Below are 25,660 nucleotides of genomic sequence, written 5' to 3'. Positions count from 1 at the left end.
AACAGATAAACCGGTCAGCCACCTAATGTTTTTGCCATGATTATAATAAAGTGACCAAATTAAACAGAGGCTTGGTGTGGGTAACTGTAATACTGTGCATCAACAACAGATTATGCAAAGCCAATGAGTCATATTTACAAACAAAATACATGTTTTTCCTTTTGGAAAATCAGGCTTTTCCCGGGTTAGCTTGGCTCTCCTTGCTTTACAAAATTAGCTGCCACTGGTCTTCTAAAAATCAATCTTGTAAACCTCCATGGTGTTGGAAGTAGACGCTAATTTAATCTTTAGCATTCAAGTGTAAAATTGCGGCAATATGTTAAGGCAATCTTAATCTTGATTAGTTTATCTACTCAGATCCACTACTGCCCAAACTGACAGTCTCCGTATCCTTATCACAGCTTGTTTCGACTATTTCCATTTGTTTCACCTTTTCAAGCTGCCTTAAGAGATCCAACCTCTCTGGTGCGTATGTGGATGGAATCTGTCAAACAGATCAATCTTTTCAGTGCCTGAGTAGCCAAACATTCTGGGAACTGCATTCAGTAGATAAACAAAATACACATACCAGAGCAGGTACATATCTTTGGATGAACGCCAGCATAGCAGCGTGCCCGACTGCAGTAACCTAACCAACAAATTACCAGTAAGCAGAGAGCCAGTAAAAATTAACCAAAACTGAAAACTGCAGATCTATCAGCACGATCTTGAAACACAGGTTTTGTGCCATCACCAAAAGATTCATGAAATGTAGATCAAATGCAGGAAACGTTAGCAGGGGAGAACGACGCCAATGAAGCGGATTAATCTAGATGACTACAGCACTATCAGTGACAGCTTATGCAAACATGACTTGCGATGTTCAGTTTCAATGCGATACTACCACTGGGAAATCAATATGGAGATTCTGATGTTTATGGGAAATTAGAATCCTCACGGAGCCTAATTAATGCACAGACTGTTTCAGGAAAAAGGCAAATTGCTGGAATGTTTGTGGCAGCATGGGCATCAGCGACCGGTGAATCTCAAACTTGTGAAAGAAAAGAAAACAGACAGTGAATATGATGGAAATGTAAAGTTTGAGGTTTAGCTTACTGGAAGTAGCATCAGAAACCCAATTGGAATAACAGATGCCAAGTCAGTTAAAGTTCTTCGAAGAGCCTTTTTCTCTTTCTCGGTGAGTTCGTCTCCGCTAGCCCCTCTTTTCAACAAGGCCACAGCTGCTGACACATCTATGGCTAACAACTGAGTCCCTTGCCAGACATCCTGCAAGAATGTTGAAAGAATTCACAAATGTAATCCTTTCGCAACTCTAGTTATTTAAATGACAAATACATAATAAAAATATTTATTGTTGGATGAGTTTTACAATTTCTAAGACCTTTTTTTTAAAAAAAAAAAAAAACTTGCAACATTATATCAAAACAATCGCCTACAAATTTCATCCGGAGCATTTCCTACTGTATTGCTTGTGACTATTATCGATTGTAAGGAACAAAACTCTACTTTAAAATCAAACAATGGCAAATCGAACTAAGAATATTTCTACCACCCGATATAACATCACCATAAATGTTATTATGGGCAATAAAAGGAACAAGACAGGCCATAAAAATATCCAAGGGGAAATTCAAAGGCAATCTATTTCACATGCTAGTTAAGAAATCCCGATACGATAGCATCCAGCAAAAACGACGAGCACTTGACTGTGTTGCATGGGTAGTATTAAATGCAGCAATAGTGTTATGTGACTGATTGCAAGTCCGAGGTTAAATAGGACAAGGTATGAATTGGAGGCAATTTAAACGTAGGTAAACTTACTAGAGAAATAGGTTGTTATACTAGCTAAAATAAAGTAGTCTACACACATGCACTCGCTAAGACACCCACATTTTTCCTCTGGTCATCAACTCATATTCATGAAAGAAGCTGAAGTACAATCAAAGAAGTTTTGGGGAAATACCGTGGTAGTCTCTTTAATCTTTGTCAGTGATTTGGCAACGATATTTTCCTTTTCTGGAGCAGGGACTAATGTCTGATGCTTGTTTGGAGATGCCTGCTTGCCCTTTTTATCTGTAATGTCAGGTTGCTAGAGAAGTATATAGAGTCGTTAGCTGAAACAAAGGGAAAGATTGAAAAAAAAAAACAAGTATTTAAGTTTATTTGACAATTTTGAAACATAAAATAAAAGGCATTTGAAAGTCAGAAAAAAAACTAAAGCGTACAATCCGAATCCGTATTTAAATTTTCACAAGATTGCCAATTCTTGTCAGAGAAGAACAATTCTTTATTTTCCAACACCCCAATGGAAATCATGAAATTGCCGTGTTGCAATTAGTGGCAAGCTACCTAATATGTGATAAACATTTTCTATATGTCCATTACAAAATCTATAACATATTCATAATACTCCATATCTATACGTACGGCACATCCATGTCAGAATAGCTTCACCACAAATGCGGCTAATATCACACCTAACTACACTGTGATATGCAATTCTACTAAATGAGAGGATTCTATCAAAAATATTTGGATATACTAGTCAGTTACCTCATTCTTCGTTTCATCTGTACTTCTTTGAACCCTCCTCTCAAGCTCAATTAATTCATCCCTTAGCAGTTTGAAGCGACGTATCTCATTTGACTCCTCGTCTAGGTTATCTATGTTGACACTGGAGACCTGCAGAAGATTTACTTCTGTAAGTAATGCATAGAGCAAAAGGAAACTATTTCTCATGTTTGCATTAGCAGAATATACACTACATATTAAGTAACCAAGCTATAGATATGCAAGAAATGGACACATTTTGGCTCCCCAATGAGATAAGTTGGATAATATTACCCACCAAACTATTAGCTGTGGACTACAATAGTATTAATACAAGACAGCATCTATACAATACTTGATTCACACATAATGACAGGATCCCTTAAAAAGGCAAATCAAGGAAAATTAACTAAAATCTGATAGACATATGAGCTATAACAGAGGGAAAGTGAATAAAAATTCCCGTGACCTGTCTTGCCTGCTGTTTAGAGAAAGCCTAATACAATATCTTCCACATGATAAAGTTATTATTGATGACTGGATTATGAGAGTGCTCAATGAGTTACTCATAGAATATTCGTTCACATAAAGAAATTTTAAAAAATGAATTCCTAGACAAATTTAATTGAACAATTTCTTAAAGGAGCAATTACATAATTTAAATAACAAACAAGAATAAGCAAAACTATGAATAAGAACAAATGAGAGGATTGATTAAGTTGGATGGATTGATGATGGGCTGAATGGATGAGATTATTTTTTCCTTTGTGCTGTTAACTATAGATAAATGGATCAAAGAATAGATAAAAACCAAAATAAAATAAAACATAGATCCTGCCACAGTTCATTCGATTCTGATTTGGGGCATCAAAAAAGAGAGACGGGAGCCATTATGGATCCATCCATTTTCCCATAAATTCTAGCCAAGCTGTCAACGTTCAAGTAAACAATAGGATAGGCCAAAGATTTTAGGCGATTCATCCACTCTATCATCCATTAGTTCACTTATCAGCCTAAGTAAATGGGCCATAAAACTGTCAGGCCAGAAACACTATGCATGGGAATTTAAATAAATCATGAGATATCTGCAAGCTATTAAGTCCACCTAACCGCATATTATTAACAAAACCTCTGATCTCTGTTGTAGGATTTGCTCAAAGGAACAAACCATAATCGACCTTTCATTGTGAAAGTAACATGTAGACTTAAGAAGGGTTCGAGGTACAATATTTAACCTCATAAAATTAGAGAATTCCAGTGACAAGGGAATTGATGATAATACATCAGCTAACTTAGAATTGCTTGGTGTGGATAAGGAAAAAAAGGAAAAACAAATTCTTAATTGGCACTATCTTTATCCCCCATGAATCAAGATGGATCTAATCTCGTAAAACACAAGAAAGCAGTACAATAAATAAGAAGAAAAGATGTTAAATCTAGGTCAAGCTTGACATCAGACAGTTGAAAAATCTTCAACACTAATGAGCTAATTCAATCAAAGAGAACCTATTTGACTACTTGTGCTTGGCAACATAAAACTTACGAATTAGAACTTGATTCGAACAATGAAAGCGAAGACTGAGGAGTGTGATAATTGTGAAGAATTCAAGGATGAGTTGATGATTACTATTAAGAGAAAATCGTGTGTTAAGCACCAATTGACTTGTATAGAGAAAGATATACAACATAATTACAATAATACTCCTAATTATTATATTATAATATTCTAACACTCTTCCTCAAGCTGAAGAATATAGATTATATGTACCCAGTTTATTACATATGTAGTCAATTCAAAAACTTTTCAGTGACTTAGTGAATATATCTGCTAGTTGATCATGTGAGTTAACAAAACTAGCAGATATTTCCCCTGATATGACTTTCTCTCTAACAAAGTGATAGTCAACTTCAATATGCTTTGTCCTCTCATGAAAAATTGGATTCGAGGTAATATGCATAGCAGCCTGGTTGTCACATATAAGTGACATTTGTGTAACCTCCCTAAACTTGAGTTCTTGAAGCAACCGTTTTAGCCATATAAGCTCTTGACTAGTTATGGCCATAGCCCGATACTCTACCTATGCACTAGATCTTGCCACAACATTCTGCTTTTTGCTTTTTCAAGAAACAAGATTACCTCTGACAAATATACAAAACCCAAAAGTGGACCTTCTATCACTGAGAGATCCTGCCCAAGCTGCATCAGAGTACCCTATGACTCGAGTATGTCCTTTGTTTGCATACAAAAGACCCTTTCCTGGTGTGTCTCTGATATATCGAATAATGCGAGTCACAGCATCCCAATGTTCTTTGCATAGAGTTGAGAAACTGATTTATTATACTTACCGCAAATGAGATATACGGATGAATATAAGGTAGCTTAGTTTCCCTACTAATCACCTGTACCGTTCAGGATCCGGAAGAGGCTCCCCTTGATTAGGCAGGAGCTTGACATTAGGATCCATAAGGTTGTCGACTGTCTTTGAGTTTAACATTCTTGTTTCTTCCAGAATATCCATTGCATACTTTCTTTGGAATATGACAATCCCCTATTTAGATTGTGCTACTTCTATCCCCAAGAAATATTTAAGTTTGCTGAGGTCCTTTGTCTGGAAATATTTAAAAAGATGTTGTTTTACCTGTAAAATCCTAAGATGATCACTACCTGTGATGACAATATCATCAACATAAACCACTATGTAAATGAAACCAGTAAATGAGTGACGATAAAAGATAGAATGGTCAGCCTCGCTCCAAGTCATGCCAAACTGTTGAATTATAGTACTAAATCTACCGAACCATGCTCTGGGTGATTGCTTGAGGCCATATAAAGATTGTCATATAAAGATTTCCACAGGCAACATACAAGACCAGAAGACTCCCCCTGAGCAACAAAACACAGAGATTATTCCATGTAGATTTCCTCGAGCATATCACCATGTAAGAATGCATTTTTGATGTCCAACTGATAAAGAGGCCAATGGTGAATCGCAGCAATTGACAGGAATAGGCGTACAGAAGACATCTTGGCAACAGGAGAAAAAGTATCCCCATAATGCAATCCGAAAATCCGAGTACAGCCTTTAGCGACGAAACGCACCTTAAGTCTATCAACCATATCGTCCGGACCAACCTTCACCGTATGCATTCATCGACAACCAACAACTGACTTCCCAGGTGATAGAGGAACTAAGTCCCAAGTCTCACTACTCTATAAAGCACAAATTTCATCAAGCATAGCCTATTTCCATCCTGGATGAGCAAATGCATCACCTGTAGTCTTAGGAAAAGAAAAAGACGACAAGGAAGAAAGACAAGAATAATAGGAAGAAGAAAGACGATGATAACTCAAAGAAGCATAGCGAGGAGAAGGATTACGAGTGGAATGCATACCCTTTCGAAGTGCAATAGGAATATCAGAGTCAAGAGATGGGACCGGAGGAAACGGCGAAGGACTTGGCTCTAAAGATGTGTCCATAGCAGTGTCAGTGTCGGTCGGCGGCAAAGCAGGACAACGACGACGCTGATAAACCTGCAAAGGAGGAGACGAGGCTGGGGACGATAGAGACGCCTCCGAAGGACAAAGGATAGTCACTGGTGCAGGTGGAGAGGGAGATACCTCAGACTGGGAAGCAGGAGGCCCAAAAAATGAAACCAAATAAAAGCATGTGACATCAACAGAGATAAAGTAGCGACGAAGAGTAGGGGAATAACACTTGTATCTTTTCTGAGACCGTGGGTACCAAGGAAAACACATTTATGAGACCGGGGAGAGAGTTTATCAATGCTAGGATCAAGATCATGAGCAAAACATATAGAACCAAAGACTCGAGGTGGTAAAGGATGAAGAGGATGATGAAGGGTAGAGGATATGATAAGATATTTTACCCTGGAGAGTGGAGGAAGACATGCGATTGATGAGATAACACGCAGTAAGTACGGCATCACCCCAAAATTGATGAGGAACATGAGAATAGAGAAGAAGAGTCAGAGTGGTCTCAAGGAGATGACGATTCTTGCGTTCTGCAACCTCATTCTGTTGAGGGATATGAGGGCAAGACGTGCGATGCAGTACACCATGAGATGCCAAGAAGGAACGAAATTGAGTAGAAAGATACTCGCGTGCATTATCACTTTGCAAAGTTCGAAGAGAAATACCAAACTGAGTTTTGATTTCATGAAAAAAAGATTGAAAAATAGAAAACAATTCTGAACGTTCCTTCATCAAATATAACCATGTATAACGAGAAAAATCGTCTATAAAAGTAACAAAAAATCGTGATCCCGTAGAAGAAACACGACTCAGACCCCAAACATCAGAATAAACCAAAGCAAAGGGGGGTCGTAGCCCGACTCACTGTGCGAGGAGAAAAAGAACTACAAACATGCTTACCTAATTGACACGACTCACAAGACAAAAACTCTAAGTGAGAAAGACTAGGACCTAGTTATTATGTTACAATATTCTAACAATTACATTAAGATTTGATGTGGTAGATGTAAGCATAGATCAAAACAATTTAGTTTTCAAAATATGATAAACCTATTTTTTTCCAAGATTATTTTTTACATCAGACCACCTAAAATATGCTTTTAGAAGCTTTTGTAATCCAACCATATCCTTCTATTCAACTCTCCCTTCAAACCCCCCTCTCATTTGTCTAATTCTAGATTGCATCTTTTTATTTATTTTCACAAATACAAATTAGTTACTGGACAAACCTTTATATATATATATATATTTGCATGATTTGCGGCCTTTTACCCCTTCAACTACAGTTCACAAAATATAAATAAATGTCAAAAGACACACGAATGACAACCGAACTAGGTTCTGACTAGTTATCACAGTCTGAACGAGATAAAATCAACTTGGTAGTACATGGTCTTGCCCATACAAAAAAAAACCAAAATGGGGCTGTCATGGTAAGACAACCATGATAATAGATTAAATCAAGGTTCAAAATTTTGAGCCGTGTTGGAGTCTCGGTCTTGATTAGAACGAAACTATTTCAATATCACGCAAACATTTTGATGTATGGTGCCAGTGGCAAACTAAAGTGAATGAATAATGGAGAAAAAGAAAAAGAAGATAAAACAACTATAGTCTTAAATCAAAACATTACATTTCAATAATGCCGCTCGGTATAGTACAAAATTTGAAAACATGGATTAAATTCAATGCAACAAAAGCAAAACTAACACTTGTAGAGTTGTATGAAAGAAGTAACTTTGCTTGTGAGTTATGCTGTGCACACATGAAATGCATATAGAAGTAAAAGGGAATATTAGCAAATAAAGGGAGCACAAATATCTGAGTTTTCACATACGCTCAGATCAGCTTCTACTAGTTCTTGCTTGTTTCGTTTGTTTGAAATTGGAATCAAGATTCTCCAAAAACCATGAGGTTTCCTAACCAAAATGATATGAAAAGGTACAACAATGTTAGTATGAAAATGCAAGAAAAAAGCAATAATTTGCAACAAGTTGAATACCATGTATTTGATAAAGTCAAAATTTACAAATAATCAAAGTCTAGATACAAGCAACTCACACATCATCAGGTTTCCGAATGATTGTGTTTTCACTAGAATTGTCTGATATCCTTCCCAATCTACTGGTAGAAGCCAGTGAGCAATCATCACTCTGGAAGTAATCAGAGAGTACAATATTTTTCAGCAATGAAGTTTATAAAAGAAAATTTTCCAGTTGACATAAAAATTCAATCTCATAATCAGTGTTGATGAAGAGAAGAAAGATTTACACAATATTTAGAACTTAGATATTTTATTATTGTTGTATAAAAAGGAATACAGCATGTGCATTTAGAAGCTCTATATTAAATAATTTAAATAAAACTAGGTCATCATACTAGGCAATGAAATGATTAAGTTAACATTTATATTTTACCTAACACTCCTTAAGCTGGAACATACCCACCATACCCAACTTGTTACATAGAAACATAAATTAAGTTGAAGGAAGAAGCTTGGTGATTAGGCAAAACCATAAGCTATTTGTTTCAATCTTACATAAATAATAACATCATAATCATCAAGCCATGATTGTCCTAACTATTAGGGGTTGGCTATACATAAATTTTATCCAACCATTGAGCTTTATGTGACACTATATCACTAGTAATTTTCAAAATTTGGAACTTAGTACTAACAACAACTTGCTAGCCAAAAACTTGAACAATGACCACGGATGGAACTTATACTTCACAAACCTTGAAAGAGAAAGTAAAATACAGAGACTGGTTTAGATATACTTGGTGATGCATTGCTGCTGTGATCAATGAGTTTATTAAATTTAACCAGAGTCATTCAAGTGCCATGAAGGAAAAAATTACTCTTATTACAACTTGAATAATGAAATAGTTCATAGAAACCAGCAGGAATTCCAAACTATTATGTATTTAACAAAGGAAAAAGTCCTAAAAGGGCCCTATTCTCTAAAAGTGCACCCTAATAAGGCCTCTTATATTTAAAAAAAAAACACTGTTAAGGCCCCATGAAAATATACAATTCCAGATATACTCTCATACAATCATGCTTTTTGAGTGGTAAAATAGGAATATTGTTTTCCACTGGGCTTTAATAAAGATTTTTTCAAAAAGAAGCCCTGACTCAGCTTTTCTGAAAATCAAGGCAGTTTAGGGCTTCTTGCCCTAAAATGGAGCTTCAATTGCAATAACATTTTGGTTTCTAAAAAGTAGGACCCAAATAAAACCTGGAATCATTGTATATATATATCAGCAACAATCTAGACTTCCATGTTTAAAATTATAAAACCTACTGCGTGAGAGTTAACTTCCAAAATTTTACCTGTTCTAATGACGCAGCCTTTGCTCTAAATGACGCCTCAAGAAATTCTGCCTCTTTCTTAAGTTTCCGTATTCTCTCGAGGTCAGAACAAGCAGCTCTCAAATGTTCTTTTCCACGACTCAATTTGGACAGGTGTAGTTCTTGGAGTAAATCTTCTAATCTTTTTAGGGTTTCTTCAACATTTTCAAGTGTCTGCATTCATTAATGAATCTTCATCAATAACTCAAAGTTAAAAGAATATGTTGATTACATCATTACACAGCCAACACCATAGTCATTAATGAATCTTCATCAAGAACTCAAAGTTAAAAGACTGCTGATTACATCACTACACAGCCAACACCAAGGCAAATGGATTAGCTGAGAGCTTTGAAATCAAAGCAACAGAAATAATTAACAGGTGAAAATAGAATCACGATATAAAACTCTTATGAAATGAATTCAAATTGGAATCATGTTGCACTGTTTAACAGTTAACAAAAACTTCAGATGGCAAGAGGACTTTTTGCTGTGCATCACTGCAGACAATAAAATCATCAAGACCACCTATTTCCTTGCATGGATACACTAACATTGACACCCTAAAACTTTGTATATCATGGGAGTCAAGTGAACTGAGCCGGGTACCTGGCACAGAGCCACAATTTCCATTTGCGAACTAGTTTTTTTACTGAATTGGACTGAAAGTACACTAGCTCCTGTTTGGTCAGCTGAGCAGGACCAGTTAAAAATCTATTCCTACATCTAGCAACAAAATTCCATGTTAAAATATTTTAATCAAGGCATCCAATGGGAACTAAAATTCATTATAAGTGGATAGAAACCATCCAGTGAGTATGTTGTCTAATTTAAACGTACAATATCAACTTTTTCATTATTAACCAACAAGATACATTCAACAATTCTTAGCTTTCTATTTTCCAAGAAATGACATTGTGGTATAAACTACTCACACTGTAAAATGAAGCATTGGTAATTCCATTACAACACTGACAACTTATTTATCAACAAGTGCAGGTTTTACATTACACTACCAAAGTGAGAAAAAATCATTTATTTTTAGTTGATCTGAAGATGGCATGGGGCACAAATATTGATAATAAAGATATTATGTTATGATTGATACCTCATCAAAAGACTCTAACTCTAACTGATCCGATATCTTTGTTTCAAGTCCATGTTGAACTTCTCTAACATCCTCTCTTGAATTCCTGAAAGCCATTTCAAATGTTTAGTAGCATAAATGAAGGATACAAACAGAAATTACAGTTAAAACATCCATACAGAAAACAACATTACGAACTTACATTAATATACCAAGTTGTATCATGCATTCTTTGAGCATACCATGTCTGTAACATGTAAATAAAAAATAAATAACAGCAAATACACATGGAAGGAAAACAAGAATAATATCCATAAGAAATTTCACTAGTAAATTAAACTTGTAAGATGACTTCTGAATATTTTTGTCCATACCCTCCAGAAAGGAATCGAGCTGCCTTTATGTGTGATGGGTTCTCAAGCCACTTACTGTACTTTATAAAACTTGTTACCCAGTAAGAGCAGACTTTTAAAACTTGTGAAATAGATTCTGTTTTAGAATCATCTTCCTGATTATCTTTATTATCACTAGTTACATTCGATATGGTACCATGATAAAAGGGTAACCAGTCCAGCTCTTCACAAACTACCTACAGAATAAAATAACACAGTCAAAAGAGTCAAAACCAATGTGATATCAAAAAGGGATTCAACTATGTTGTTAGATCTAACCTCCACGTAAAGCTGATAAGAACTAATTGATGAAAGCTGTGGATAATACAATACACTCCCACCTATAAGATACCTAGCAGAGGAAAACAACTTAATCAACCATACTGAAATATTACAAACCAGATGACAGATTTAAACTGCAATACAAATTAAATCGAAATTCAAATATCAACAAGGTGACAAGATTAATCCAGACCTTATGATACTTTCTATTTGTTCCTCTGACACCTCTACACCATTTGAAGATAAAAATGATTGTGTACTTCTTCCCAAAGCAATAAAAAAACCAAATATAGCCAAATCCTTTTCCAATACCTGTAGAAAACTTTGAATTTAATTGACGTGAAACAGTGAAGCAAAAAACAACGGCAAGAAAATTAGGATCCAATCATAAAGAAGCAATTGTCTTAGCACTGATTAAGTTTGGGATTGTCATAACCTAATGAAGAAAAGAAGCAGCATCCAGACATACAAGATGAATGGAACATGAGAAATGTGGAATAAGGCAATAAATACCACATTCTAGTTTGTGGCATAAAAAAACATGTGACATATAGAAAATGATTGTGAGGCAGTATAAGCAAGGTTTGTGTGAGAGCTAGAAATGTCACAGGACTAAATATCTCAGTTTGCAATCTTTTAGGGCAAGAAATTCTCAGTTGCATACTTGCATTACCAATAGCACATAGGCAAATACTTTTCTGACAGGCTGTTCTTTCATATTTCTATTTTAAAATTCAAGCAAACTGATAATACAATGAAGTAGCGTATCATCAAATTATAAGACTACAAAAACAGAGTGACCACAAATAGATAGATAAAATATCTGACAGTAAGAGTCTGAAGCTTCAGACCTCAATGCTCTCACATGTTGTTAGTCTAGACCATATCTTTTCCCTATCAATAGCTTGTTGCAGTTGTGTTTGCACAAGATCAATCCAAAAGGCCATCTCTTCAGCTCTGTGTTCATTATCAAATTCACCAATAGCAACTCTAGGACCAAAATGGAATAGGAATTCTCTGCGTAGGTCAATCTCCTTCATAGATTTGTATGCTCTTTTTATTGGTAGAAAATCCAGAAGCAAATCCATGAATCTACCAGTAATGTCTGGCAACATAGATGAGAACTGTGAACAGGATACTTTTGCAGATCCAAGCTTTCTGACAGCTGCAAGGCAACTTAAGGCAAGCATAAGGAGTGACAGGTCACTTGCCGTGGCAGAATCAGATGACTCATTTTCTGAATATCTGTCAAAATTAAAATAAATGTATTGATCCTCACAGACCCCCATATCCAATATCATACAGAAAGCACAAAACTAGGCATTCATTTGAAACGAAGATATTGACTTACAACTTCGTCGCCGAACTAAAGAGAACATCACTTTCAAACAAATTCACAAGTGTCGCCACAATAACTGGGTGATGGTCATTCATAAACCATTCATACATTATAGGGTTTTTGATAGACAATTCCTCTTGAATTGTGCTCTCCAAGGGAGCACATAGTCGTAGTAAACTGTACGTAAGCAAATTTGTGATGAACTAAAACAGTTAGACTGATGAAAGACAATGAACAACTAAAAGGTAAAAAAAATTGATTAAAGAAGAGAATTCAAATAAGAAGAAGAAAACTTAATAATAACATGCCCTCTGCATCAAAAGTCAAACATTAAATTTACCAGCTTTACAACCTCATATGAATATTAGAGAAAACCTGAAGGAACACAGTCTGCATGAAACAAAGACAATCTTGACAAGTTGCTATCTTAGCTCTGAAATGTAAGATAACCATTTTTTCAAAAAAATGTCACATATTAAAGATTTCAAACTGTTAAAACTGATGTTTACAGAGGCGCCAAATGGATGAGCCGATGAGGCGAACCACAGTTTATTGAAATGGCTAAAACCAAGTGTGTTAGACTGTTCAAGAATATATAGCAAACAATTAAACTAGCATTAATAACAAAATCAAGAATGGCACACTGGGAATATATCTGCAGTGGCTAGTTGTAAGGTACTTCAGGAGTAATGGACCTTAAAAATTGTATAACAAATAAATGGCATAGTGAAATTGAGGGAGATGTATTCTTGTTATGATTTATAGCATGCAGTGAGTGAGTACCTCCAGCAATCCTTCTACTTATGCAGACTGATATTTTTTTAAACAGAATCGAAACATAACTTTGACATGATGCCATCTTGTTAGTGTACAAGTGTCAAACATGCACCCATTTTAGGAACATGACCATCTAAAATTAAGAGGAAATTAAAAAAATGATGACAAAAAGTAAGCATCAAGTAACATAACATTTACATAATAAGAGCTCTATAGCTACAGAAAGCAAATGTAGGATTAAAAAGATTCAGCCAACGCTTATACTGATAAGAGTTGCATAATCTACAAACCAAATAACCAAATGAAGAATAGCATCTAACCACACAGAAATAGGATAAAGAATACTTTATTGAACATCTAGAGAAAAAGTTGCACATAATTAGGTTGGATGGCTGGCACAAAGATAGATAAAAGCCAGAGATAAAATAAGCTACCTCCTCTGCACAGAGATATGAACATCTCTGTCTCTTCCGTCTCCCCGTGATGAAATCTCAAGAACTGCTTGCAGTAAGGAATATACAGCAGCCTGGAATTAATAGTGTGAAATTGTATTCCAGAGTATATAGTGCAAGTAAATAATATGATAAACAGGATCAGACATTCAGCATCAGTCATTTTGCCCTGGACCCTTAGAATAGAGACCTAAATACAGTTACAGATCACTGCCATATGATACTCATTACCTGCATCATCAAGCTATTATCCTTCCACTGAGCTATATGCAAGGTTATGTATCACTAAATATTCAAGTGAAAACGGTCTTAAAATATCCTATACAAAAACATTTAACATTAAGCAAACAAAACCATGACCCACAAAAAAGCCCATACCCAGCATGGGTGACATGATGTGTGGTTCACTATTAAATAATCTGTGCATTAGGAACTTCAAAGGAACATGTGATGAGGCAGTTGCTGAAAGATATTGCCGTATTACCTGATAAGACAATCGCTTAATCCATGCATTTTTGTCTACTCCAAGCCAGGCCTTTGAGAACCAAGAGTTTCTTGATGACGAGGTTTGTCTTTGAATAGCCAGCTCGATTGCTCTTGCTGCATCATGTATGGATTGGACTAGTCCACTTCCTATACTATCACCTTGGAAATATTCATCTAATTTCAACCTCATCTCCTCCACTTCAGTGCCAAAAGGTGCATGTGGGGTCCCATTGACGGTTATGCTATCATCAGTTGATGCAAGCAGAATATTGTGTTTTATTCGTCTGGCTTGGTAAATGGGTAGAAACTTCCTTCCTCGCTCTAGCCACCCAAAATTCAGGTTTTGTTGCTTGTGTGCCTCAGCCATGCCTTGGCAGAAAGGTTTGGTATGTGATGAGCTGCTGACATACGAAGAAGATGATGCACGACTACTTTAATGAAATACAGTTAAATTATTTGAGGTGAGTAAATTGAATATTCAGATGAAAACAAAATGACATTAAGGTTGCATGCAATGATGCAACAATAAATTTTCACTTACATCATCTACATGGCCATATAAGTTAATCGTGCACATAAATCGTGTAGGCAGTTAGGATTTTGTTTCCAAAAATAGTAAAGTAAACAAAGCATATAGAGTTATCTTTGACGCCTTACAACAACAGTTGGTGTGACGCCTTACAACAACAGTTGGTGTCAGGACAGTAGGTTAAAGATTATTAGACGATGAACAAAGAGTACATGTACACTATAAAGGATCTAAAACTAAGAGCTTCTTTGGGAAATTGATTAAAAATAGATGTTAGAATACAGTTCAGGAGATTAGGAGGTGGGTAAGCAACATAGCATGTAAGCGAGGAGTTTAACAAAAACTAACAAGTAATGAAATGGGGCAATCATCTCTGGTTCCATCCAATGAACAGCCAAAGACTTCCACGACCCACTATTTAACAAAAAAAAAATTGTGAACTGCTTATCTTTAATTGGGCCTCAAACTCACTTAAGTTATCTACGTATATTAAGTGCTTCAGGCTGATTCATTTTTTTCGAATGATCTGCACTGACCCCCAGAAAGTACCGTATTATCTTGTTCCAGCTAGAAAGTTTTTCTTTATCTTGGATTAATTTGTGGATTTCTGGCTTTCTGATCAATTTCAATCATTCTGATAAATCTTGCACGGATAGATCTTTCTTTAGACCATATGTAAAATAGACTTATTAAGAACAATTATGATATCCCAATCTGGCATATAAATCAATTCCATTATTATCTATCTCCAACCAAGATCCAACAATTGATGATAAAAGTGATTGTAGTATTGTGTACCTTTGGCTAATCTATCCTCACGTCCAGAAAAGTTTACAGGTCCACACAAACTCTTCTATCTTTTTTCCCCCTCCACTACAACCAATTTAAATTCAGTGGGCAGAGGACCGCATTTGCAATCCCAGTGTATTGTGGATATTGTGGATATAAAGTACAGTTATATTGAAACAATCCCACAAATGCATAATGGAAATACAAACGCAGGCTAAAATTTCTTGCAGCAAAATTCGGGCCCAACATTAATTGGTCTGATCAAACATATTTCAGACAATTTTTTTAAAAAAAAAATAAGCCTTAATCCAATTTAGCTTGATTAATTTGCATTTTAATATTGCATTTTATATTACATGGATGACTTCAGTTGGTTATTTAGATTAGAAAGTAAGAAAAGAAATCTTTTATCAAGGTGACAAAAGACGACTACGCTTGCCCCCCCGCGCCCTCGCCAACCTGGGACAGGACCAACATGGAGGAGGTAAATCACGGGTGGGTACTAGTCTCTGGAATAATGACTAACGCATGAGAGAGACATTTACCTCGGCTATGTCGAGATTCAAACCTCAGACCTCATGGTGACAACACCTCATGTACTAGCCACTAGACCGTCCCAATGGGACAAAAGAAATCTTTTATCAAGGAACCATAGTAAACTGGTTAATTTGATAGTCATGTGATCGATGCTAGATTGCTTAGATTAATTAATGACCTATTGTGGTGGATGTAAATTAAAAATGGCTATTTTCTATCATGCATTATGCTTACTCCAATTCTTATGAATGAATTTAGATGTCAAAAGGACAACTGAAATTTCATTTCCTGTAACTATAAGAAATGGAAATATTTGGCAACCAGTATTATATTATTGAATTATTTGGACCACAATTACTAAGGAGTTAGGACCGCCCAAAAACAAACAAACAAAAAAAAACATATTTCCAAAACCCAAATTTTGGAGCGCTGGAATCATAATCAGTTTTGATATAACAGGAATTCATAAAGAACAGCACCTAGTATCCCTACTCCATAAAAATGTTATGACTCTAAAAAACAAAACGAGATGTAAGCTAACCCAAATAGATCAAATTCAACCTAGCAAACTCAAATAAATAAATAAAAATATATGTTGCTTCCTAAAGTTTCATTAAAGGTACATAACGCAATGTCGATCAAGTCTGAACGACGACATATCGATTAAGGCTAAGCCCTGATATTACTTCTCTGATAGTCGAATGACAACTCAGTCACAAACTAGCAGATCGCACGGCGTTTAGTTTAGGGTTTCGAGCACTCACGTGGTGGTTACGGCGTTTCCGGCGCGACTGCTGCGGGACGTGCGGGCAGCGAGATGGGAAGCGGGCATTGACATCGCCCTCGGCGGCAGCAAGAAGCCTCGGAGAGGAGGAGGAGGAGGAGGATTATCGCGGAGGAGGCGGAAGCAGCGAGAAGGTTCGGGAAGGCGACGGACGAGGACGGATCGAATTGGATGGCGCCGGTTGAGGAGGGATAGGGATTAAAAAGAGCGGATGAACTTGTGGTGCCCAATCGGCGACCGTATCGGGTACGGCGCCCAGTAGGAGCTTTGGGATGGCGCGGCGCGGCGCGGCGTGGCGTAGGAGCCAAGCAAATTATACATAAGATTCTCCTTTTTGGGGAAAAATAAAGGAATGGGTAAATTATTTTTGTTCGTAGGTCATCTATAAATGACCCTTTTTTAAAAAAAAATAAAAAATTAGAACGCATCATTGTGCTTGTGATGGCGCCGGTTGAGGAGGGATAGGGATTAAAAAGAGCGGATGAACTTGTGGTGCCCAATCGGCGACCGTATCGGGTACGGCGCCCAGTAGGAGCTTTGGGATGGCGCGGCGCGGCGCGGCGTGGCGTAGGAGCCAAGCAAATTATACATAAGATTCTCCTTTTTGGGGAAAAATAAAGGAATGGGTAAATTATTTTTGTTCGTAGGTCATCTATAAATGACCCTTTTTTAAAAAAAAATAAAAAATTAGAACGCATCAGAATATATGTATGTTTATTTATGAGTATTTTAATAAATATCATATGTATATATTAATTATATATATATATATTATAATTAGAAAGATAAAAATTTCCAGCTGATTAAATTTTTATCAACAAAATTTATTATTAAAAAAATATATCAGGTATTGGTAAAAAAAAAAATAAGGTGGCATTCTAAATTACGTAAAAAGTTTTAAAAAAACAGAAGAATGTCCGGTAAGTTATTTGATAGCGGCTATAAAGATAAAAAAAAAATTATTTCATTTTAATTAAAATTACTATTTATAAATAATATTATACGAGAAATAAATTTTATCAAGGTCAAAATTACTTAAGGTCTTTTAAAATCATTTTAATACTTTTGTACAAACTATTAAATAATTATTACATAGTTATAAAAGCTACAGATAGTTCTTAAACCATCGTAGTTAACTATTAAATTCTAAATTTCAAGTACTAGCTGCTATATAATTGTACAAACTGTTATAGTTAGGAGTAGGTTATATGATTGTTTAATTTATCTATTGATATGGTGCGTAATGAAGGATATTAATAATATTGGAAGGTTAATAATTAAAGGGATGTGATGGTTAAAAATTAAGAAGAGGTGGCAGGTGAGATCAGGAAGTCCCTAGCTTGGTCTAATAAGGGAAGCAACAATCAAGGCTGAGAAGTTCTCCTGAGACAATTTTTCTACCTTATAAGTACAACTCTCGATATAACTCCTAGCTAGTCAAGCTCCCAGGGCTCAGTCCCCTTATTTTTTCTGGGCACCGTCTCAGTCTACTCCCGGTCGGTTTCATAGTTGGTCGGGCCTCCAAGACTCAGTCCCCTCATTTCTCCTAGGCACTGTCTCAACTTACTTCCGGTCAACTTCTTAGTTGGTCGGACTCCCAGGGCTCAGTCCCCTTATTTTTCCTAGGCACCACCCCCGCCCACTCCCGATCAGCTTCTTAGCTGGTCGGGTTCCAGGGCTTACTCCTAACTTTTCATGAGCATGACTCCCAGTATACTCTCGGACGGCTAAAATGCCAATCGGGCTATGGGCAGGAGATAACCTTGTTAGGGAATCACAACTACTTGTCAACAAAAAATAACTATGTGCCAGAGAATATTCTGATACTCTATATCCTGGGTAGGTAGTACACTCAGAAGGCGGGATTCAGCCTTACCATTTATCATGAATTCATCGCGCTGCTCGTCAGTCCATTGATGTTCCTCAAATTCTTCTTCTTTTGTATCCTTTGGAGCTTCATAACCATACATCATTATTAATAACATATTAAAATCAGTTTTAAAATAAACCTGTATTCGTCGCTTTCAAAAAGCGAACTCCCCCTCGAACGTTGGCGGGTAGATGTTTGTTTCGGTCATCTCGTTGCTTCAGTCGACGGTTAGTCCTCCTGAGCTGTCCTTACTCTGATACCACTTGTTGGACCGTATTGGCCGGTTAGAAGGGGGTTGAATAACCTTGTAAAAAAAAACTACCCTTCTCGGATTTTCAAAAGAACACTTGCATAAAGTAAAAGCAATAAACTAAAAGAGTAGAGGCAAGGGAGTTTACTTGGTTACAACCGGGGAAATTGTTAATCCTAGGAGAATGAAGCGCAATAGATATCTCCTTTCGGGCGGAGAAGCTTCTTACAACATTCAAGCACAGAGAAAATGAGAAGCTAAACTAACAATGAAAGCATACAAGGGTTGTAATCAGAATTACTTGTTTTTTTGAGTTTCTTGGACCAATGTTATATTTATAGCCCTGGTCGAGGCGTCTGGAAGGGTTCCAGGTGCCTGGGAGGGGATAAAACTTTATCCCTTCTTGCATAAATCGCGTTTGACCACGATCTTGATAAACTCTAGGTCCGGGCGCCTAGAAGGGTTCCGGGCGCCCGGACCAAGAAAGTCAACAGAGTTGACTTTTCCTGGTCCGGACCCTCTGCTCCAGTTCCGTCCGCCTTAGTCCAGATCTTTCGCTCCGGCTTGCTTGGGTGATTTCAACCAACCAAAATAAGTCTCACCTGAACCCAATTTCGGCCTTCTCGAGCAGGCTTCCGGTTTGGCTTCTCGTCCCTTGGAATCGTCACGTGCTTCCTTCTTATCCGCCAATGTACTCATAGCAGCTCTTCGTCCCTCGGTCGCACCCCGTGCCGACCTTCTCGCTAGCTGCGTCTCTTGCTCCCCGAGCAATTTTCCGCTCCGGCTTCTCGTCCCTTGGAAACACTGCACGCTTCCTTCTCGTACGCCGATGTACTCTTTCGCAGCGCTTCGTCCCTCAAACGCACTCTCCCGTGTCGTCCTTCTTGCTAGCTGCGTATTCCACTTGACTCCCTGTGCTCCTAAGCTTCTGCACACTTAGACACAATGTTAAAATACCACAGAACTTAACTTAACTTGTTAATCACACCAAAACAATCTTGAGATTCCAACATCTACTACTGTACTATTGTTCACTTTCTTTATGTACTTTTGCTTGGTGTTGCTTCTTACATGGACGTCGGAGGGTCTGTGTTAGGGACCTCTTCCATGGTTCTAGGCTCTAACATTCTTGTGTGATCTGTTTACGTGTTAACCTCGACGACCTTCACTCCCCCCTCCCCCGCTCTGCTTAAAGGTTTAGAGCCCGTGGCACATCCTCTAACCTTAAGTCAAAGTCTTCATCCCAAAAAAGTGCTCGCCCTCATCACCGACTTCGCCATCCGGCTAGCTTCCGAACGAGATTATATATTACTAAATTAGAATCCGTTTGTAAATTTCGGTTGAATTCTAATTCTATCATTAAAATCCTATTAAATTATGACGGATTGATATTCCATCACTAATTATGTAGTTATTTGAAAATTTTCTTATAGTGTTACACATATTTACACATTTATAAAAAAAATAGATTCGTTATCTTAATAAGTTCCTAGTGCCAGCAGCCCCATAGATATGGAGCATATTTACACATTTATAGTTGTTATATGTTGTGGCGACTAATCGTAGTTGTTACAATATCATTGAAAAAATATTTCCATAATTGATATCTGTATAAGTATTTATTCTAATAGGTCTTGAGGTCAATTTTTAATGAATGTAAAATGTCTAATTAAATGCCTAACCTCCTTATATAGGGCATTATATTAGGATAAAATTTATCTCTATTGATCCTAAAATAGATTGACGAAGATACTGAAAATAAATATACTCATCTTTTACCGTGTTAGGATAAAATATTTTCATAATTTATTTACTTATATGGACCGATAAATTAGAACGCACGATCATATGTTACGTCAATACACTATGATTTAAAATAAAAATATTATCGAATGAAAATATTTGATGGGTTGACTTTTTTCTTTAATTTTTTATATAATTTCGGAAGCCCTGGTCATGTTTGCCCAACACTAGTTTTAATATTTTTATATTATTCGCACGGTTTTATCTTTAAAAAAAATACCAAGGTTGATAATCATCCACGAATACAAAGTTGATCACGACGCTTCTCTGTCCATGGAGTTTATGAAAAAAATTATTTTTCATATTTCATAATAAGTGTTGCACACATCGCTATAAAAAAAATATAAATGTATAACTTAAACGCACTGCTAAATCATTAAAAACATATGATTAAATATAACCACAAGTGACGCAAATTAAAGTCCTGATAATTTAGACGTTATAAATAATTATAAAATGCATAATTATGAATTATTAATATAAATTTACACATCTAAGTTTATATTAAATCCAGCAAGACAATTTACTAAATTTTTCAAACACTTAAATCACAAATTAATTCTCAAAATACCCCTTCACTATCTGCCTTCCTCCATTCTTTATTATATTGTTCCTATTTAAATTACAAATTTAAATTCGATAGGTTCTTGAATTTACTTATATTCTCTCAAAAATAAAATAAAATAATTAAAATTAAATGAATCATATGGCATGATCATTTGACTTTTCATATCTAGACCACATCGAATGGTTTAATTTGACCTATAAGGCCAAACCGGATCGGACAATGGAATTTATTAGTCGGAATCTGATTTGAATCTTAATATATATCACATATTCAAAACGTATATTAACATTTTACACCATCATCCAGAAATATATTATTCATCTCTAATTTTGATATATTTATAGAGATTTTTTAAAAATAAAATAGGAAGTACAACGATGAAATACTAGGCTTCTGGATATTCATCATAAACAGTTGTCAATATACCCTAGTAATTAATAAAAAACTTTAAAAGATCATATTTAACGTTATTTGATTTAATATTTTTTAATTACTAACCTGTCTTTTATTAACACATCCATATTCATTCATTTTTCTTTATTTTATTTTATTTTTTCATTAAATAAATAAATAAATTTTAAATTTTATTCGTGTCCATCAACTGTGTTTAAAAAATTGGGCGTTTACGGCATTATAACACTCAACTATATTGAAATAAAACGATAATATCGTTCATCCCAAACGATTCAGTATCATTAATCTAACAATAAAATATAGATAGATAAATTATGGAAGACTTTTGCCCTAACACAACGATCAGATGCTTAACGACACATTTTGCCACCATTAAAAATTAATCTAAAAACTTATTAGAGTAAATACTCATACATGTACCAATTCGTCAATCCGTGGGACTATAACACTCACTTATATTGGAGCAAAAAGTAAAAAGTGATAACACTCATCTTAGACGGTCCAATATCACCACACCCCCATTAGATATATATAGATAAATCATAGGACATTTTACCCTAACACAGTAGCCTTTTACATGGAAAAGATCAGGCACCGTGATATTTTATGCCCATTAAAAAATAATCCTAAGATCTATTAAATAACTATCCATGTAATTACCATATCAATCCATGAAACATAACATTAACCTATATATTTTAAAAAAATGATTAACCATGTCAGATAACGTTGAACCTGGGCAGCCAACCTGACCCCACGAAAGTTTTCTATCGGCCATCAGGATAAATCAGGAAAGTGTACATGGAGACCCATCCTGACAGTCAACATTCTCAGGTCTACTACCTATTAAGGAGAAAAATTCTTAATAATACACCGTAACTGCGTCTCAAATTCCAGATCCCTGATCTAGTACTGGAGGACCTAACCTTGACACCCTATCTTGGGACAAACACTGACCTATATTGATTGAAAACATGTGTCATTAACACTGATAAAACATAATTATGGGCACACTTAATGACTATGCGGTCGTTGGGTTGGACCCACCGTTATCCCACGTCAGTGTACAGCTGACCTACTCCTTCCTTAGTTCAGATCTTCTGTGTTGAATTGCATCTATCCCCATGCCCCCACTCAGAAAATAACAAAGATATTAACAATAATGCACATGCAAAACACATGCAAATCTCTCCCAAAACCAGTAGTTTATCGAAGGGTTTTCTGTGCCCTAAAATCTTTCCAAAACAAACCCTTCGACTCCCTTCGTCGACAGTCACCGACAGCACCAGCTCCATTCCCTCCCAAAGTCGACGACAGCCAGTAGTAAGAAAACTCTGTCCCCTCCCTCTGTTGACGATCGACAACAACTCCAACTTCATCTCCTCTTAAAGTCGACGACAACAACTCCAACTCGGTACCTTTCTTCCTCCCCCTCTCTCCCCTTCTCCAGGCACGACTAGCTGGCCATGTCCTTGGCTAGCCATCCTTGGCTAGCCCTATGCAGGTGACGGAGCTGGAGCTGCTTGCCTAGCCGTCCTTGGTCAACTCTGTCAAAGTTTCTAAGATTTCACTTTGAAGTTTCTCTTCAAAGTTTCCCCCCATGTTATTAATAGTCTCTATGAGGATGAATTCCCTAAAGAACTAAATCTCATTGACTGTGAGGGTCGAAGATGAACACAAATATTTGCATGTGGTTTCTAAAGTAAATGTGTCCTCAGCCTTGGCTGGAGTTGAGGCAGAACAATTTTCTGTTCATCCAAATGTTCCTCATCATGAACAGCTAGACTTGAACTCTCAAATGTTTCATTATTGAGCTCTCCTATTTGGTTTTCAAGCATGAGTTTAGTCAATCTAGACTCTTTAAATTAGGAAACAGAACATAGTCCTAGAAAATAATATAGATGAAAGTCAACAAAAAATCAAAACAAAGATGAAGATGGAATAGCCGGAAAAAAAATAGTATTTGCTGTTAGAATTAACATATATAGTATATTAATTACATGTTGAATAAGTTTAGTTGTAATTACATGTTGAATAGTTTTAATCCCACATTTACTATTAATTAGTTATTAGATGTTATAATTACATCATATATGTAAGATGGAATAGTTCTGTTGTTTTTTTATTAAAGAAAAAATATAACATCAATACCCTAGATCGTTCACTAATTTTTGAAATTTATAATATCATTATGATTAAGAAGTGCATGAAGTTTACTAGTAGGTGAACAACATGATTTGTTCATGTTTAAACAATGCATATACAATTATTTCTATACTTAAATTCTAGTTGTACATTAAGTTGCAATCATTCCTTTGGAATGCTCCACATTTTGTCACTTCAATACCATCTATGTGATTCATTAAAGATATTCCAAACACTGTAATCTAATTTCTTACAAATTGAATTAATTTTATCTCATTCCAAACATTGTTATCTAATTTGGCACTATGATGGAGTTCTCCTAATTAACTTTAGTATAGGATATTGTTACACATTTTATGAATAGATGGTAAATCAAATTTTTGATATACAATACTATACATTATTTTTCTTTTTTTGTTTCGAAAATATGACGTGTCATAAAATTTAGGTATTTTAATGCAAGTTGTGACTACTTTGAATGAAGTTTGTCAAAATTTTCATAAAAATATATGATTTTCCATTACTTGTACAAACTGCTGTTGCTTAGCTTAAATTTATCAAAATTTACTTTTTTGGTTGCTATTGAATGTCATCATCAAATAACAGCAGCATCGACCATACCAAATTTGAAACTGTATAGTGGAGGGATTGCAGACTAAGAGCATTGATGCTAGTCTCTAGATCGATCAAGAACCCAGGAAGACTATATTATGGATGTGTAACGCCCCTGGTTTTTTTCTTACAATTCATAATTAGAACCGCGGACGTCACTTTCTCATACTTTCATAGCTGTTTCTTAGTTCAAATAAAATTACATAGACGGTTCAAAAACAACATAACTAAATGAAGAATTTAAACGGGAAGGTCTTCGGGTTGTACTGTCATGGTTTCGAGCTGGCTCACTAGTCAACGCCTCCTGTCTCGATTGTTCCCTTTTCTGAAAAAAAGAAGGTTAAAGTCTGTGAGTCGAGAGACTCAACACATTCAAAATCATATCATACAATAGTTAGCGTCTATAATCTAGTGTACTAAAAGAAACATATGCTAGGTAACTTATGTTGGAACCCCAGGGTGTTTTGATGTGATCAAACGAGTTAAGTTAGGTCCTATTTTGTCTAATTATGTCTAAGTGTATAGGAGCTTAGGAACACAGGAAGTCGAGCGGAAGACGCGGCTAGCGAGAAGGATGGCACGGGAGAGAGCCGAAGGGCTCGGTGCGTCCAAGGGACGCGGTGACCGCGGAAGAGTACACCGGCGGACGAGAAGAACATACGCGACGTTCGAGGGACAAGAAACCGGGAAGGAAGGCTGCTCAAGGAGAAGGCCAGAACTTGGGTTCGGGTGAGCCCTATTTCGGATGGCTGAGATCACCCAAGCTAGTGGAGCCGGAGCGAAAAGACCCGGACCGAGACGAGCTGAACCGGAGAAGGAAAAAAGTCAATTCCTGTTGACTTTAGGGCTCCGGGTGCCCGGAACCATTCTGGTCGCCCGAAACAACCCGGGGCACCCGGAACCCTTCCGGGCGCTCGAACCCAAGATATTGACCAGATCGAGTCAAACTCGATCTGAACGTTGGGGGATAAAGTTTTAGCCCCCCAGGATGCCCGGAATCCCTTCGGGGCGCCCCAACCAGTGCTATAAATATAGCACTGATCTGCACATCTTATTCATCTCACTTGTAATTAGTTTTCTCTGTGCTTTCATTTCTGTTCTTTTTATTTGTGTTGTCAACGCTATAAAGAGGCTACTCCGCCCGAA

General features: G+C 36.4%; 1 protein-coding gene across 2 annotated transcripts; it reads right to left on the bottom strand.

Annotated features, from left to right (window-relative positions):
- On the bottom strand, window positions 1-17,042 carry LOC122041295. Of its 2 annotated transcripts, none has more exons than XM_042600933.1 (18): window positions 16,833-17,042; window positions 14,212-14,614; window positions 13,710-13,801; window positions 12,511-12,675; window positions 12,011-12,404; window positions 11,353-11,471; window positions 11,157-11,229; window positions 10,860-11,074; window positions 10,688-10,732; window positions 10,507-10,591; window positions 9,381-9,572; window positions 8,105-8,196; window positions 7,881-7,962; window positions 2,554-2,682; window positions 1,964-2,089; window positions 1,096-1,266; window positions 569-628; window positions 1-484 (listed from the first exon to the last, which is right to left on the bottom strand). In XM_042600933.1, exons 1-18 carry the CDS (start codon window positions 16,904-16,906, stop codon window positions 350-352), a joined length of 2,652 nt encoding a protein of 883 aa, XP_042456867.1. In that variant the 5' UTR covers window positions 16,907-17,042; the 3' UTR covers window positions 1-349. The 2 variants fall into 2 exon arrangements, with proteins under 2 accessions (XP_042456867.1, XP_042456868.1); XM_042600934.1 differs by having other exon boundaries at window positions 14,212-14,611.
- Window positions 17,043-25,660: the final 8,618 nt, after the last annotated feature.

The sequence above is a fragment of the Zingiber officinale genome, chromosome 2A (genome assembly GCF_018446385.1).
Source record: "Zingiber officinale cultivar Zhangliang chromosome 2A, Zo_v1.1, whole genome shotgun sequence".
NCBI classification, from domain to species: domain Eukaryota; kingdom Viridiplantae; phylum Streptophyta; class Magnoliopsida; order Zingiberales; family Zingiberaceae; genus Zingiber; species Zingiber officinale.
Note: the sequence above shows the minus strand (reverse complement) of the source record. Positions and strands in the feature narration are given on the sequence as shown.